Genomic DNA, 15,976 nt, shown 5'->3' on the forward strand with positions numbered 1-15,976 from the left:
TCTAAAAATGAATAATTCGTCGTCGCTGTTTTTTGTTTTGTTTTGTTATTATTTCAAATTAGTGATTAAATCGTTTATTAATTAAAATTAGTGATCGTTGAGTGATTAAATCGTTTATATAGATGGCCATTTTTTATTGTAAAGGAAAAACTATTCAGTAAAATTAAAATTTTTTTGCAGTCATGTATCCTTATGACTGAAAAAAAAAAAAAAAAAACCTCAAGTTTCAAAATTTTGCAGCATTTGAATACCAGCCTAAAATGTTAACAAATAATACGCCTTTATTTATTTATTATTATTATAATTTTTGACATGACCAAAACCAAGTATTTCCTCTTTTTAGAATTATTTTAATTAGTGTTAATATTTATATTAACTACAATCCCAAGTCAAAATTTGTGATGGTTTTCCATTGTTGAACCAACATAATCTTGATGGTAACTATCAATATTTCTATCATGAACCATTATATTTTTTGATGGTAACTAACACAAGTAACCATCACCTCTATGTTGGAATTCGGAGTGGTTAATGCGGATCCAACATATGAATAGCAACTTGTTTTGATGGTTTGTTCATGTTGAGCCATTACGAATTTCTATTATAGTATCTTAGAAATCAAATATTGGACCGATTATGAACTATTCCATTGTAGGAATTCGGACGGATTTATGATGGTCCAACAAAAAATACCCAAATCGTTTGGATGGTACATTCCTGCGAACCAACAAGAATTACCAATAAACTATCATAGAAATGTATAGTTGTAACCATCATGAACCATCACGGATTGTTGGAGAGTCAAACTTCTCTTGATGGTTGACCATCATAGGATTAAAGTAGCAAGGATTGCTGGAAGTTTGCTTGTATATCAAAAACCATGAACACGTAATGAAAAATGTTGGATAATGGTGTAACCCTCAAATAATGTTGGACCATCACGAATCTCACGGAAACCAACATAAACCATCAAAGATGGCACCATCAAAAGTTTGACTTGGGATTCTACATATTGTAGGGTTGCAACTTTCTACATTTTTTGAAATAATTTCTTTTTGGGGTAGTAAAATTTAAGTTTTAAAGCATGATTTTGAAAATTTTATTTTCCATACCACTATATATCATATAAAACGACTATTTTCTTTCCAGCTCTTTTGTGGAAAGGCTTTTAAAATGTTGGCATCGTACGTTCTGAAAGCTTTGGTCTTTAATTGTCTACCACTGAATAAAACAATTTGTAGAGTAGTTGGCAGCCCTACGTTTTCCTCTGAGCCCGTAAGTGACCATCATTTCCTTCTCCTTTCTTTAACTCATTTGTAAAGGGATTATTTTTCAAATCAAAAATTTTTGTGATTTGAAATTTTAAACATTTATGCGTACAAGTGTTATTTAAAATTTTTCTAAAAGTTGAATTTGATACTTTAAACAAATTTACTACCAGGTAAAAATTAAATAAATTAATTAAAAAAAATCGATTTTAATTTCTATTCAGATTTTCGGTTTGAATTTTTGAGCTTGTATAGTTTTTAATTTCATTTTTTGTAAGTTGTATTTAATTATTCAAACTAAGAATAATAAAAATAAATGGAATTGAAATCACATTTTTATCATTTGAATTAAATAGCCGTGCACAACACTTATTAACCTTTAGTTCAAGTCCGATGTGAGACCTTAAAATTATCAAGTCACAGCGTACGATAGACATTTAAAAGCATTTGTTAAGACGGTTACCGAGAAAAAAAAATAGAATTCCCATTAAAAGCGACATTGTATGTGTGAAACCAGTTCAGAAATGAGACGGCTTTTAACTGTTTAAATCGTCTAGTTCCTTAGAAATATTATGATAATTAAAAATAGACGGCCAAAGTCATCCAAGAATGACGCATTATCCTGACCTATATAATAGAGAAGACAATGAATATCGACACAGAAGTCGATGATAATGAATCTGCAGTGAAAACTGTTACTTTTTTCTGATGCTTTGCAAGGAACAGAGAAAACTTACCTAATGCAGCCAAGATATTAATTTCTTCTCTTCCGGACGTCGAAAAAAGAACTTTTATTAAAGTAAGAAATAAGCAAACCTTACTCACGAAATGCTTTAACATTTCAAATGAATGCATCATTCGTTGTATTTTAAGTTCCTGAATAAAAACTGAAAGAGATTTCTATTCATTTTGTGTATTTGCTTATTAGTGATGTCCGGATTTTTCATAAGGATAGTCAGTTTTTTTTATTTTTTATTTTGCTCTCGATATTACGAATTATCATCGTTTAGCGAATAATATTTTCGGTTCCTATGAATTCGTTTAATCGGGGTCCGACTGTAAATATTAGAATTTTTGTCAAGCATGTTTACTCACATATCAAATCCTCGAAGCCGCGATGGCTCAGGGGAAGGAGCGTTCGACTTCCAATGAGGAGAACCGGGTTCGAATCCCAGTGGATACAAATTCGACTGCACCGACCACACGTGAAATATTGTCAGTGGTAGACGAATCATGGGTTAGAGTTCCTTTGCCATCAGGCTAACCGGTTCTCGTGGTCTTCCTTTCTATATAACGCAAATGCGGGTTAGTTCCATCAAAAAGTCCTCCACGAAGGCCGATTTCTCTCAATACTTGATCCAGGAGTTCCCTTGTCTTCCGGATTAGGTTCAAATTGCAAGGCTAAAGTATTGAACATGAGCAGTCGTACGCCCAAAATTGGATCGGCTGTTCTACGATTGATATAATACTCGGATGCAAATCAGTAAATCTCGATCAAATACAAACCTATGTTCTTAAAATTAGTATGTTTAATACGATACTTATTCAAAGTATTGTTTAAAAAAGTAATTATTTTAAAACTTAATAAAATAGAACTCATGTATGACATAAAATAGAAAAGGCCACTGTCTACTCTTTTATTTGAATTTATATGCAATGAAATACAACTTTTTAGAGTGAATTTTTATCAAGTGCAAAATGTATCTACATAAATGCTCCAATAAAAGGTACATTATCATATTGCATTTTATACAAAACAGTGTTTACAACGTCAATTTTAATTTCACCATCAATACAGCTTTAACATGATTATCATTTGCCATTTGAAAAATATTTCGCAGAAAAATAGAATGCAAAATAAGCAAATCTACCTAAATTTAGTTGTCAAGTGCCGTGTTGAATTTTTAAAACAAGCACACAGAATTTAAGAAATTTATAATAATTTAAAAAAAGAATTAATAATCAGTGGATTGAAGTGATGTCTTAGCATGCAACACAAAATGGCTTCTACATTGACGAGACAACTTTGCTCTACAAGAAGAACATTATCGAGTTTTTTTTTTTTAAATAAAGATGTATCCTTCAATATTTCCTGAAACGAAGCTTAAATATGATAACAGTATCCTTTATTATTTAACATAGAGTTTGCCAATCGTGCACTGAAAACCCTGGCAAAAGGTTTTTCGGAGACAAACTTTTTCCAGAATCTATTACAATTCAGTTTCAATGACACACGTAGAAAAGTGGAAATACTAGCAAGATCTTATTAAAAATCAGTTATGTTAGAAAGATAAGTGAAAAAAAAAAACCTTTTTGCACCAGGGGTCGATAGCCTTGTTTAAACCTTATTAAAAGCTTTTGTTTATGAAAAAAGGATCATACTCATTGAAACAATGATTTGAAGATTTTATGTTACAATGATGGTATAGCCTTTCTGGCGGGTTTTTTTCCATACGTTTCTCACAAAATATAATAAGGTAGCTAAAATATTCCATACGTTCCAAAAAGAAAATAAATAATTCGAGGTCGAGATTTTTGGCGAGGAATTCTTGAATTAAAAACTTCATCTATTCATTGCACAAGAAATCACTTTTTTAATCAAGAAAAAAAAATATTGCTCATGACGAGAAATTTTAAAAATGACAATGCATAAGCATCGATAAGCAAATGAACAACCTATAAATAAATAGCAGTTGTTTTTTTTTAATAAGAATAAGCAATGAAGTAGTAATTTTATTTTACAATATTGAAATATTTTTACGCCTTTGTACATTTGACAGAAGGTATATGATGAAGACAGCTAATATATTCAAAAATAAAATAAATAATACACCGAGGCATTGGAATATTATATTAAAAACTCCGGTTATTGATGACACAAGCTTTTTGAACTCACAAAAATAAATAAATAAATCCTTTCGCATATGATAGAGGCGAGGAGAGTTTAAAATAAAGAGAAGTGCTCAGATGGCCTCGTATTTCAATTTCCAAATATGCGTCATTGAATGAAAAGGGAAAGACTATTCAACAATCATTAAACTGGTCCATTTAATTTACATATATTTGTGTGTGTATATAAGTATATTGAACGCTCGAAAAGTTAAGAAGAAAAAAAATCGAAGCTCTCAATATGTATTTGTATGGTTATTCTTATTACCGTCTGAAAGTAATGAAGAACTTAAATTGCATGATGAACTTATTTGGAAAAAAAATAAGATTCACTAACCTTATTTTAGAAAAATGATGAATATTAAGTAGCTAATTATTATAAATCCAATTGCATACATTGGAAACTGCAATGGACTAAATTTTCTGATCTAAATTTTTGTTCTCTTAAAATTTCCCCCATTCAACGTACAAATAGTATGCTTAACATATGTTGAATGGGATGTTCACAGCAAATTTTTAATTTTCTTTGCAGACTCATCTCATTATTTCGGTCATTTTTTAAAGGGCTCAAAATTTAAGAGTTTTAAACATCAATTCAGTAGATGAAGATTTAAAAAAAAAATCGTTAACTAAATTCAGTAAAGTTCTAACAATTGTTGCATAGGTATCCAAAAACTTTATCTTCTTTTTAAAAGGAAATATTAATTTAGTTGAGCAAGAATAAACCAGAAGAATAAAATTCGATAATATTCCACCAATTGTCGCATAGTTATTCGAAATTTTCATAAAAAACTCACTTTTTTTTACGAAAGAAATTTTTTAAAAAATATAAATTAAGAATAAATAGTCAAGTTGTCCCCCATATACTTCTGGAAAGCGACCTTTCCTTCTTTTTTAAATTTTTTTTCATAGTGACGTGACACATAGTTTTGAGACACATAATTTAGAAATTAGAATGTTATTTATTTAAGTCTTCAGTTGGAGGAAGAATCGGCCGGAGCTTCGTCGTGCCAAAGAGGATCTGCCCTGCGTCCGAATCTGAGTCGGAGGGAGGGGCTCCTGCCACCTTTGCGCTCCATCTGGTGGTTATAGGCCGAAACAGGTGCACCACCCACTGCCGCCTCATTCCGGATCAGCAGCTCATACAAATCTCTCAAATCTGGAAAAAAAACAGAACCAGGATAGGAATGAACATCAGAATATGTCTGTTCTTTTTTTATTTTATTTTGACATTCATAAAAAAATATTAAAAAGAAAGATTTTTGAACAGTTGAAGAGCTTAATAATAGATGAAAGTCAGCATTAAAATTCAAATATTATATATATTTTATTCGATAAAATCGTCGTCGATATTACAGGCCAAATTAAAAGACGCACTCTAAGATTCTATGTAAAATCTTAATTACTCAGGTGATACAGCTTTATTGTTTTTATGTGACTGTTTTGCACTTGTTTACGTTAGTCTATCAATGGGTTATCTATAATTTAAATTCGACGAGAGGATAAATGAGACGATGTATTATATAAATATAGAATATTTATTATATCAGGCATTATATTAGCATATTATAATAATTAGATCAAATTATGAGACGAACTGTAGTGTTTTAATAATGACATGTTTTGCACGAGTTTATAATATTATATCTAATACTTTTCTATCTAAACCATTGAGCAAAGCTTAGAATTTAACACCTCTTTATATTTAAACTGTCTTGATTTCAGTAAAACCTTTGATTCAGTTAAGAGAGAGAAATTATGGGAAATTTTATCACTTTATAATATACCAGAGAAATATATTAACATAATCAAAGATATGTATGACAACAGCAAAGCATGTATAGAAGTAAATGGAGAATTAAGTGAATTCTTCTTGGTAAAAACTGGCGTGAGACAGGGATGTGTTTTATCAGGATTTTTATTTATACTGGTGATAGAGTGGATTATGCGAAACAGCTTGAAAGATGGAAAAAGAAGAATAAGGTGGAATTTCACAACTACTTTAGAGGACCTTGATTTTGCTGATGACATCGTACTTATTTCATCCAAATGTACAGACCTTCAACTTAAAACAGACAAATTCAGCAAATATTCAAATAGTGTAGGTTTATTCATAAACAAGAAGAAAACTAAAGTAATGAGAATAAATCAAAAGAAAAATGACAAAATTAAAATCGAAAATCACGAAATAGATGACATAGAGTCATTTAGCTATTTAGCTTCTATTGTAGATAAAAAAAAAGTGGAAGTAGTGAAGATATTAGACAGAGAATAATCAAAGCAAGAACATGTTTTAAGGGATTACATAAATTTTGGAGAGAGTCAAATATTGAAATAAAGACAAAAATAGTTGTTTACAAAGCTATTGTTAGAGCAGTACTATTATATGGTGCAGAAACCTGGAAACAGACTATGATCGAAATACAAAAATTAGAAACCTTTCAAAACAAATGTTTAAGATTTATTTTTAAAATTTTCTGGCCTTACAAAGCATCAAGTCAAAATCTATTAAAGAAAACTAAAATAAAAACAACAGAATATGAAATTAAAAAACGTTGATGGTGCTGGCTCGGACATATCCTGGGAATGCCCAAAGAAAAAATTACATCTGTTGTGCCTGATGGTAAAAGAACAAGAGGAAGACCCAGACTTACCACCCAGCGCATGTTTTTGGGCGAATTAAAAGAATGTAGAATATCTTGCTGGGAGGAAGCAAGATCTATTGCTAGAGACAGGTGGCGTTGGAGGGATATGCTAAAGGCCTTAAGTGCCCAAAGGCACGTGGAGGATAAGTAAGTTTATATCTAAACATATATGAAATGGGTTTTTATTCGGGAGATTTTTTTTAAATACTTCCTATTTGTATTTATTTTTAGCGTATTGCATGACAATGTTGGCCCCTTGATACACGAACAGTGCAAACCGGTTTCAGTAGCGTAAAAACATTAAAGCTGGGTAGTATATACTGATAATTAGGATTTTACATAGAAATTTATAATGCATCCAATAATTTAGCCAGGGACTGTCAATACACAAAAGCTGAATCAGCGTGGCAGAATAGATCAATCAGCCTGGTTTCAATCAATTACTGGTGTTTCTCATGACTTCCACTTTCGTATTCGCTGATTCAGTTTTATTTACTTAATGCAGCTCATTTGCAATGTTATCCAGCGCAATTTTTCTGTATTCTGAATTGAAAATAATGCTCTGTTTATTGTTCGAACTATTAATACATGTGATTTGTAAATTTTAAAGTTAGCAGATATATATAATTATCAATTTCATTAACTTTTTATTCGTCGTAATATTTGAGAAGCATGGTGAACAAAATGAACCCAAAATCTCACATTTTATGAGCCGTCGTGTCTCAGGGGTTCGCCTTCCAATGAGGTAAACCGGTGCGGGTTCGAAATCTCAGCGATAGCTGGTCGATATGAATTCCACACCCGCTGACTACAATGCTGACGTTATCCCTTTCTTGCCTTTGATGAATTTAAATCGACGATGATCTAGGAATTTTTTTCCTTTTTTGTCTGAAATAGTGAAGGAAACTTTTAGAAATTTCGAGTTAATGAGGGGAACATATACCAACGACGCTCATGTTGATTTTAGATAAAATATTAAAATATAAAACAAACAATTTCCTTTTCGAACAGTACGTCATTAAGTCATTCTTTTCAACTTAAAAAAAAACTATTCTTTACCCTAAAAATAAAATATTATTCGCTTTACTTTTGAGGAAATAAATCAAAGAAAGAGCATGTCATGACACGTAGAATTTTCATTTTTGCTTCTGAAATACCATTAAGATATGACAATTCTATAAATGGTTGAAAAAAGAGGGCGTGTGTTTGAATAGTGGTTTGAACTGTGATGGATGTCGTTCAAAACAAAATTTGTTCTTTTTCCTTATAAACTAATAGTAATGTCTGTTTATTCTAAATACCACAAGTATTTTCTTTCTCATCATAAAGCGTAACGTTTGTCACGCAATCCATTCGAAGGATTTTGTCTGTTATATTTAAAACCACTCTATTTTCTCATTTTCGGAAATGAATCATTCTTTTTAACCGCTTCTTCTATCAATTTGTTTGAAATAAAAATGCAAAAAATCAACATATTTTTTTTTAAATTTCATTAATAAGTACAAGGAACTAAAACAAAACATAAGACACAAGTTCTAAGTTGAGAGTGTAAAAAATATTTAGTTGACCATCCGTTTACTATCCCCAAATTGTCTCAGACAAATGAAAAAAGTTAAATATTACTCTTTGTACACGTTCACATCTTCATAATCTGAATAATGATTGGTATTACTTTCACTTTCGTTCGCGAACGCTACTTTTTTTAAACTCTTTTTTTCTACGTAAATTCATCAACCATCGTATATACAATTGTACAAAACGCGTCGTATTCGAGTATTCGGGAGAAGTATTCGAGTTTTGAATTTAACGAAACATTTTTATATTTTGGATTCTTAGTGAAATCGTGTTTCTCGTTACGATTATTGTGAATCGTAATATACCATCTTGTATTAAATATTTTTCATTGCATCATTATTTTCAAATAATAAGTAAGATGGGAGACATAAATTTAGATATTTTCCCCATACATCAGGATAATAATATCCTCATTACAACTGTTAAAACACGAACTAGAACTGATTAAAAACAGAACTGAAATATTAAAGCACGAACTAGTACATAATTAAAACACAACTCTGTTTTAAAAAAGTACCCATGCTAACTTTAAACTCTTAACAACTTTTTAATAATCCTAAACATATAACAGTTCTAGCTAATAATAAACATCATACTTAAGAACAAATCAAAACTGTAAAACATCGGTGGCGTAACTAGATCACTTAAAAAAAATCAACAATAACGAAGGCGCAACTAGATTATTCATCGTTTTGTAATTTATTATCGCTTTCGAATTCCAGAAAAATAAATGATCTAGTTCATAGCTTTTAACATCAACCATTGTATCACGATAAAAATAGTTTCATGGATGAATAAACTTATATTTAAATGAAAGGTTATTTTACTCGCGAAATACAATAAATAAAAAAAGAAGTGCGCTTATGAGGAATTAAGTGTAAACGAGGACTTTACTTACTCATCATGTATATACAATTGAACAAAACACGTCTGCAGTCCCGCAAACTGCAAAACTCCCAAACAAAAATTGCTATGTCCATTTTCTCTAAACACTTGTGTCCGAGCTGTGTCCAGAATAAAAAGCTTGTCGTCGATCTTTTTAATAAATAAACGCATCTTTAACTCATTTGAAGTCAATTAGATTGGGCAAAAAATATAAATCTTCAATGTTACAAATTAATCTTCATTTAAAGAAGCATCGAACAAAAATTTTTTTTAAATTTCTTTTATTTGCAATTCTTATTTCAATCTACTTTTGAAGCAAAAGAGAGGTTTTAGTTCGATGCTATACACGATTTGGAAAAATTGTTATAACTTTTTTAATATTTGTTTCCCAACTGTTAAACAAGATTTTTTCTTTCTGTATATTCTTTGTTCTATCAACATTTCGGTAGTTTGCGTTTCAGTTGAACACCTTTCTTTTGTGCGATTGGAAGTTAAGTCTTCTATATCCGAAAAAGAACAAACAAAGTATTCTTCTTTTCAAATAAAAATATCCTTTTTATTTAAGGAATTGTTTTCTCACCGTGAACCTCTCAAAAAGAAAAAAACTGCGGAGCGCCATTTTGCTCTTTTTTTCTTTCTCACTCGTGAAAAGAAAATCCTACCGAGAGTTCCTGAAAGGAGAACTCATTTAGGTAGAAAGAACGTTTATTTCAACACATTCCGAAGTTTAAAATACTTTTTGATTTTGTAAGGAAGTAAGTGATATTTTTCTGTTAAGCATGAAAAGACAGCCATTTAATTATTTATTTAGGATCAATTGCCGCTCCCCTGAAACACCCTCCCCTCCCCTAAGCTATCAACGTTCCCGATAATGCTTTGTGGTCCCAACTTACTTTTTACTTATCGCTCTCTCCAGAGATCAAAATGAATGGTTTAAAGGAAGAAAAAAAAAAGCTAACAAATTTGGAAAATTAAATTGTTTATATTTCGTCAATTTCGATGTACTGATTATGGTAAGCAATTAAAGTAATTTAAAGTAGCTTAAAGTAGAAATACTTCATTTTACTTAAACGAATTTTATCGAATTTCTTATTTCATTCTTATTGCACATGTTTTACATACCTTCATAATTGTAGTCTTGTAAGTCTCGCAGTGGACTAATCGTAAAGACACGGTTCCTGGCTGCGGTTAGATAGCGGGTGGATGAACACTTGGATCAGCTTGCGTAGGGAAAGCGGATACGCGGTATCGGTCCTCTTTAAACTGCTCTACCGTAAAGTGCGCAGGTGATTGGGCTAGCAAAGCAGGGGAGCCATCCCTTCTGCAGAGGATCAAAAAGAGGAAACATCAACCCTAGGGATGTTTGCCGGACCGTCGCCAATAGCCCATTGAGCAATTCTAGTGTGACGTAAATAAAGTACCTACCTCTAAGTCTTGCAGTCAAAATTTAATATAATAAAGAAAACGCAAAACACAGGGGGCTCTTTACAATTGGGGAATATCATGAACTACTGGTATTCATTCGAATAAATGTAGGGGTAAGTTTTCAGATTAGCAATAGTAGCATTAAAAACTTATATATCTGATTTTTATAACCCTATTATTCCTTGGCTTCTTCTTCCTGTATTTAACAAGTTGAATCGTGACGTCTTTGTTAGGCAATAAAAAAGAAAATATGTATATCCTTACAGTGAAATGTATCCGGTAGGAAGCGTTCATATTCACACGTTATTTTCAATCCGCTCCCTGAAGTTTTTTATTTATTTCCGATTTTCCTTTTCAATAAAAAAGAAAGAAGACTCATATAAGAAGCTTAAATGGATCCCTTAACGAAACATTTTTGCGAAACAAATCTGAATTACATAATCAAAATCATGACACAAACAAATATCTCAGATGCTTGCAATTTTAATCTCATACGTTTAGTTTATTCCTGATACTTATTATTCCTGATATTAAGGAAAAAAAAATTTTTTTTTCAAAGACCTTTTTTTTTTTCTTTCTGTTTTTTTCTTCCATTCACGACAAGAAACTTCTTTTCCTCCATATATATATATATATATATATATATATATATATATATATATATATATATATATATATATATATATATATATATATACATATATATATATATATATATATATATATATATATATATATATATTGTCCTAAAAATCTTATTCGTAAGTACATTTCATCACTCAAAATGACGTAAAAGAAAAAAAGTTTCTTTTCTTTTCTTTTTTTTTCTCGTAGTTCTTCCTCTTCTTAATATCCGGTATGCGGAAAAACGGGGGAGGGTCAATGGGGGAGGAAAGAAAAGGATGGCTATTTGAGGGGAAATGATTAGGTGAGAAGAAGAGATTAGTACATCTTGTTATGAATGGGGGGTGACGGAAACCGAAGAATGCATTTTATGGATTTAATTAAGGACGATGTTGTCTCGTTTATAGTTATTGACATCGTGGAAACATTCTATTTTGGCTCACTTAATGGTTGCTTTTATGGATGATAACGACGGAGGAAAACGTTTCATACAACTCTTTCTATCACGGTTTGGCTTTTTATTTTTAATATTAATAACAATTGTGATAACCGTGAATCACTTCCTTCAAAGAGAGAGAGCGAACACAAATGAATTGATTTCGTTGGGAACCATTAAAAGCACTCGTTTCTAACCATTTCCAACTTTTATTGAAATCTGATATTTAAACTTGAGTCTTCATTTGCCATTCATTTTGTATACGGATGTTCGGTCGCCTTTACTCGTCAGTTATAGAGAAATAAAAATTTACCTGAGAAACATTAGGGATAGAGGTATGTCTCGGTGCACGAAATTTATTAGTTATTTATAATGAGTGTAGTGTATCTACCACTACAAATATACAATTCCAATTAACTAGTATATATTACATGTTAACTTGATTCTATGGTGGGCTACCTTTTCATAAAATAGCTAGTTGACAGGATCGATAACTACCAGGGTGGCCTTCGGACGTGATGTGAACACATCTACCTTGGCAGAAACTCCCACTGCGACATGCCTACTTAGATGGAGGGTTCACATTGAACTTGCTGACATTATCCACCTCCTCGCGCTGTTGCTATTCAGTCTCGATCAAACACAACTTTGGTCTGCATACACTCGACTGCATACGTTATATGGTGGGCTACCTTTTCATAAATGAAGGTTGACAAGGTCGATAACTATTATCCCCAGAATTAGCATCAGCTTTGATGAGTGAGACGCCTCCTTCCCCTAGCCGAAATCAAATCAATGGGAGGCAAATCACATTCTAGCTCCAAACAATTCCATAAATGACTGTCCACTTTCGTTTCTCTTTTTTTTTCTTCCTTCCTGTCCTGGTAGCAGAATTAGCTAATTATGTGACAATCTTTACTGAATAAGCTTAATATAAAATTATTTTGACTGCCATGACATCAGACATATTTTTAGGAGAGTCTCAATAACTATCTTGCGAAAAAAAGAAAATAAATAAAAATAAATAAAACAACAAATCTAAAAATTTTTTATTAATTGTTTTGATAATTTTTACTTGTTTTATGACTGCTGTTAAAAAGATTCTTCAACAAGAAACATAAATTCCAGCAGCCATGTTATAAAATCATTTAGAGTTCGGAATGATATATCCCTATTAGTGTAAGTCAATTTGAATAATTTTTTATTCGGATTATACGTTTCGTGTATTTTTAGTATTAAATGTTATAATACTTTTAATTTCCAGTCATTTTAAAAATACAAACAAGTCGCTTCATAATTTTATTTCTACATTTAAATTTATTCAAATCTTTGAATGCAACGTCTGAGAAATTAAACAAACATAAAATTTTATATATATATATATATATATATATATATATATATATATATATATATATATATATATATATATATATATATATATATATATATATATATATATATATATATATATATATATATATATATATATATATATATATATAATAACAGGACTACATCCCTGTTATCATTGTTGCATTGTTGTATTCAGCTTTAATAAATTTCTTCCCTTCATGACTTAAAAAAAGAACCTTTAAAAGGAAGAAATAAGCAAACCTTAATCACGAAATACTTAAAAATTTCAAATGAATCTGTGTGTAATCATTCGCTGTATTCCTGAATAAAAAGTGTAAGATTTCCATTTATTTTAAGTATTTGCTTATCAGCGATGTTCGGATATTCAATAAGGTTAGTCAATTTTTTTTCTTTCTATTTTGCCCCCGAATTAGCGAATAATATTTTCGGTCACTATGAATTCGTTCAATCGGGGTCCGACTGTATAGTAGCAAAGATTAATCAGTTTTAGGTGACTCTGATGAAACAATGATTATTAAGTTGTAAAAAAATAAGCAAATGACTTTTTTATTTCCAAACGGTCTTATTATACTAAAATAACGACTCATCCAGTAATATAATCTTAAACCGTATCTAAATCATCGATTGTCCTTATCGATATCATGATTGATGATCGAGGCAATAATGATTCTCGGATCATTAACTCGCGTTTTTATTTCTTTGGCTTCAGGTGGAAAAAGACATTATTCTCATAAAAATTCATTATTCCCTTCGTTTATTTCGCTATTATAGGACTTCCTTTGAAAAACCGTGAAATGTAACATGCATTGAGCTGCGGTGCAATCCGAAATTGGTGTTGAAAAAATTTACAATTGTGGGTTACACTCCCTGACTAAATTACTAGACGCACTATAAGATTCTATGTAAAATCTTAATTATCCGGTGATACTTATGAGAATAATGTCTTTCAGTCTGATTTTATATAGAATACTGAATAATATTCTATGTAAAATCTTATCTATCAGGTGATACTATACAGCTTTATTATTTTTATGCGACTGAAACCGGTTCACGAAAGCAAATTAACTGTCAAGCTACGGCACTTGAGGTGAAGATAGATGTTAACACTCCAAAATGCAAATTGGTTTCTTGATTCTAGAATTTGTGAAGAAACTTATAAAAGTCTTGCATTTCTAAGTTCCTAAAAAAAATTTTTTTTTTTAATCGTGAAAGTTAGGGTACTGTAAGCAAAGTAAACGCATCGAAAAACATATTTTAATGGAATTTTGCGATCGTTTTTGAAACATCGTTTGTTTCAATTAATTAACATATTTAATGTTAAGCTTACAAACCTTAAATGCTGATTATTAGATCAAAAATTATTCAGTATCTTCCCTTTTTTACTTTAAGCATTGTGACTCACAGTATGGAGAAAGAAAAATTAAAATCTTACACTTAACTCAAACGTTTGAATCATGAATCTTGCTTCGTTTCCATTTGCTTTTAACAGCTGTATGAACTTAAAAGCATAAGGAAAAGGAGTTACGTAAAGATAAATTCTTATATTTTATGATTAACTAAGACACGGCAAGGTTTGACGACAGATTTCAAATCAGCTAAAATAAATAACCCTTCAATCTGCTTTCCCTTCTGCTTTACAACAACGAACCGAGAAGATAAATCGAGGCGAATGCTATCATTTATGAAACAAGCTTTGAAACTAAACTCTCTAACGAGCACTTCCATCATTAGTTTACTTGATTTGAAACGTACTTCCGGTGGAAGTTATCACTTCACGTACCGAATAGCGAACTTTCGGTTGAAGTGAAATGTGACTTTTTAAAACAAAATCGTAATTAAAACTTTAGATAAAGAATTTGAGAAAAACTAAAACGATTTCTCAGAATAAGCTATTTTGTTCAAAGCATAAACTACTCCAGTAGTGCCATCTATGTTTATAAAAAGAGGATAATTGTTAGAGCTGAAGAAGTTTATGGTGATAATTTCCGTTGTAGTTTATAGACAAAAGAATTTCAACTTTTCTTTTGTGTTTACTCAGTCCTACTCGCCATTTTGAAGTCTCTGTGTTGTTAGGAATTTCCGAAGAAAGCGTAGCAGCATTTAGTCGAACTCTGTAGCATTGACGTCACACATCACATAATCAGCTAGTTTCCGAGGCTTGCTTCCATTTCGAAGATCTCGCGCAATAGGGCCCCAGGTTCGTTCTCCAAGCTTTCGGTGTGTTTAGAGAAATGTCGGGGAGTTTTTGCCCGACATTATGTTACCGGATCAAGTCAGTTGGTAACGTTGTATCAGTTAAGTTAATGTATCGTGAAATGTACGAGTACATTAAGTAACAATTAAATTTCAAAATATAAAAAATAAAGTTTAGTCACATAACCACGAAAACTTGTAAAAAATGAAACTTGGATTTATTTTCTTAAAAATTTAACCTCTAGATGGCAGTACCTAGATTTTAATATCATTTATCGATTGCGTAAAGATTTTAGTCATATATATATATATATATATATATATATATATATATATATATATATATATACACTTTATGTTATTGTATTATTTAACAAGCGATATCATTTTTGGGGGGGGGGTAGTTTCCACAGTCAAACTACGCCACTGAGCAATGAATTTCTAGTAGTTGAAGTTTATTATTTGTTGTAAGCATGAACTGCACTTAGAGAGCATTTTATTCTTCCTTTCAATGTTTATTCTTTTATCTTTTCCCGATGTTTGCAACAACTCCTTTTCACAAATGATGTTGACGCCACAAAAATCAATGCCTCATCAACTAATAGGGAGAACGAAAATTGTCACAATGATGACTTCATCAAAGGAAGTAAATATTGATC

The 15,976-nt window shown here is 30.9% G+C and overlaps 1 protein-coding gene across 2 annotated transcripts in view; it reads right to left on the bottom strand.

Moving 5' to 3' along the window:
- Positions 1-2,883: 2,883 nt before the first annotated feature.
- sNPF (short neuropeptide F precursor) overlaps positions 2,884-15,976 on the bottom strand; it is a 72,257-nt gene continuing 59,164 nt past the window's right edge. For both annotated transcript variants that reach the window (XM_087166512.1, XM_087166511.1), the window contains exon 3: positions 2,884-5,316. In XM_087166512.1, coding sequence (XP_087022638.1) covers positions 5,132-5,316 — 185 coding nt within the window. In that variant the 3' untranslated portion in view covers positions 2,884-5,131. The remainder of the gene's footprint in view (positions 5,317-15,976) is intronic.

Source organism: Parasteatoda tepidariorum, chromosome 6, assembly GCF_982258835.1.
Source record: "Parasteatoda tepidariorum strain Cologne lab strain chromosome 6, Ptep-v5.0, whole genome shotgun sequence".
In the NCBI taxonomy this organism is placed as follows: Eukaryota; Metazoa; Arthropoda; class Arachnida; order Araneae; family Theridiidae; genus Parasteatoda; species Parasteatoda tepidariorum.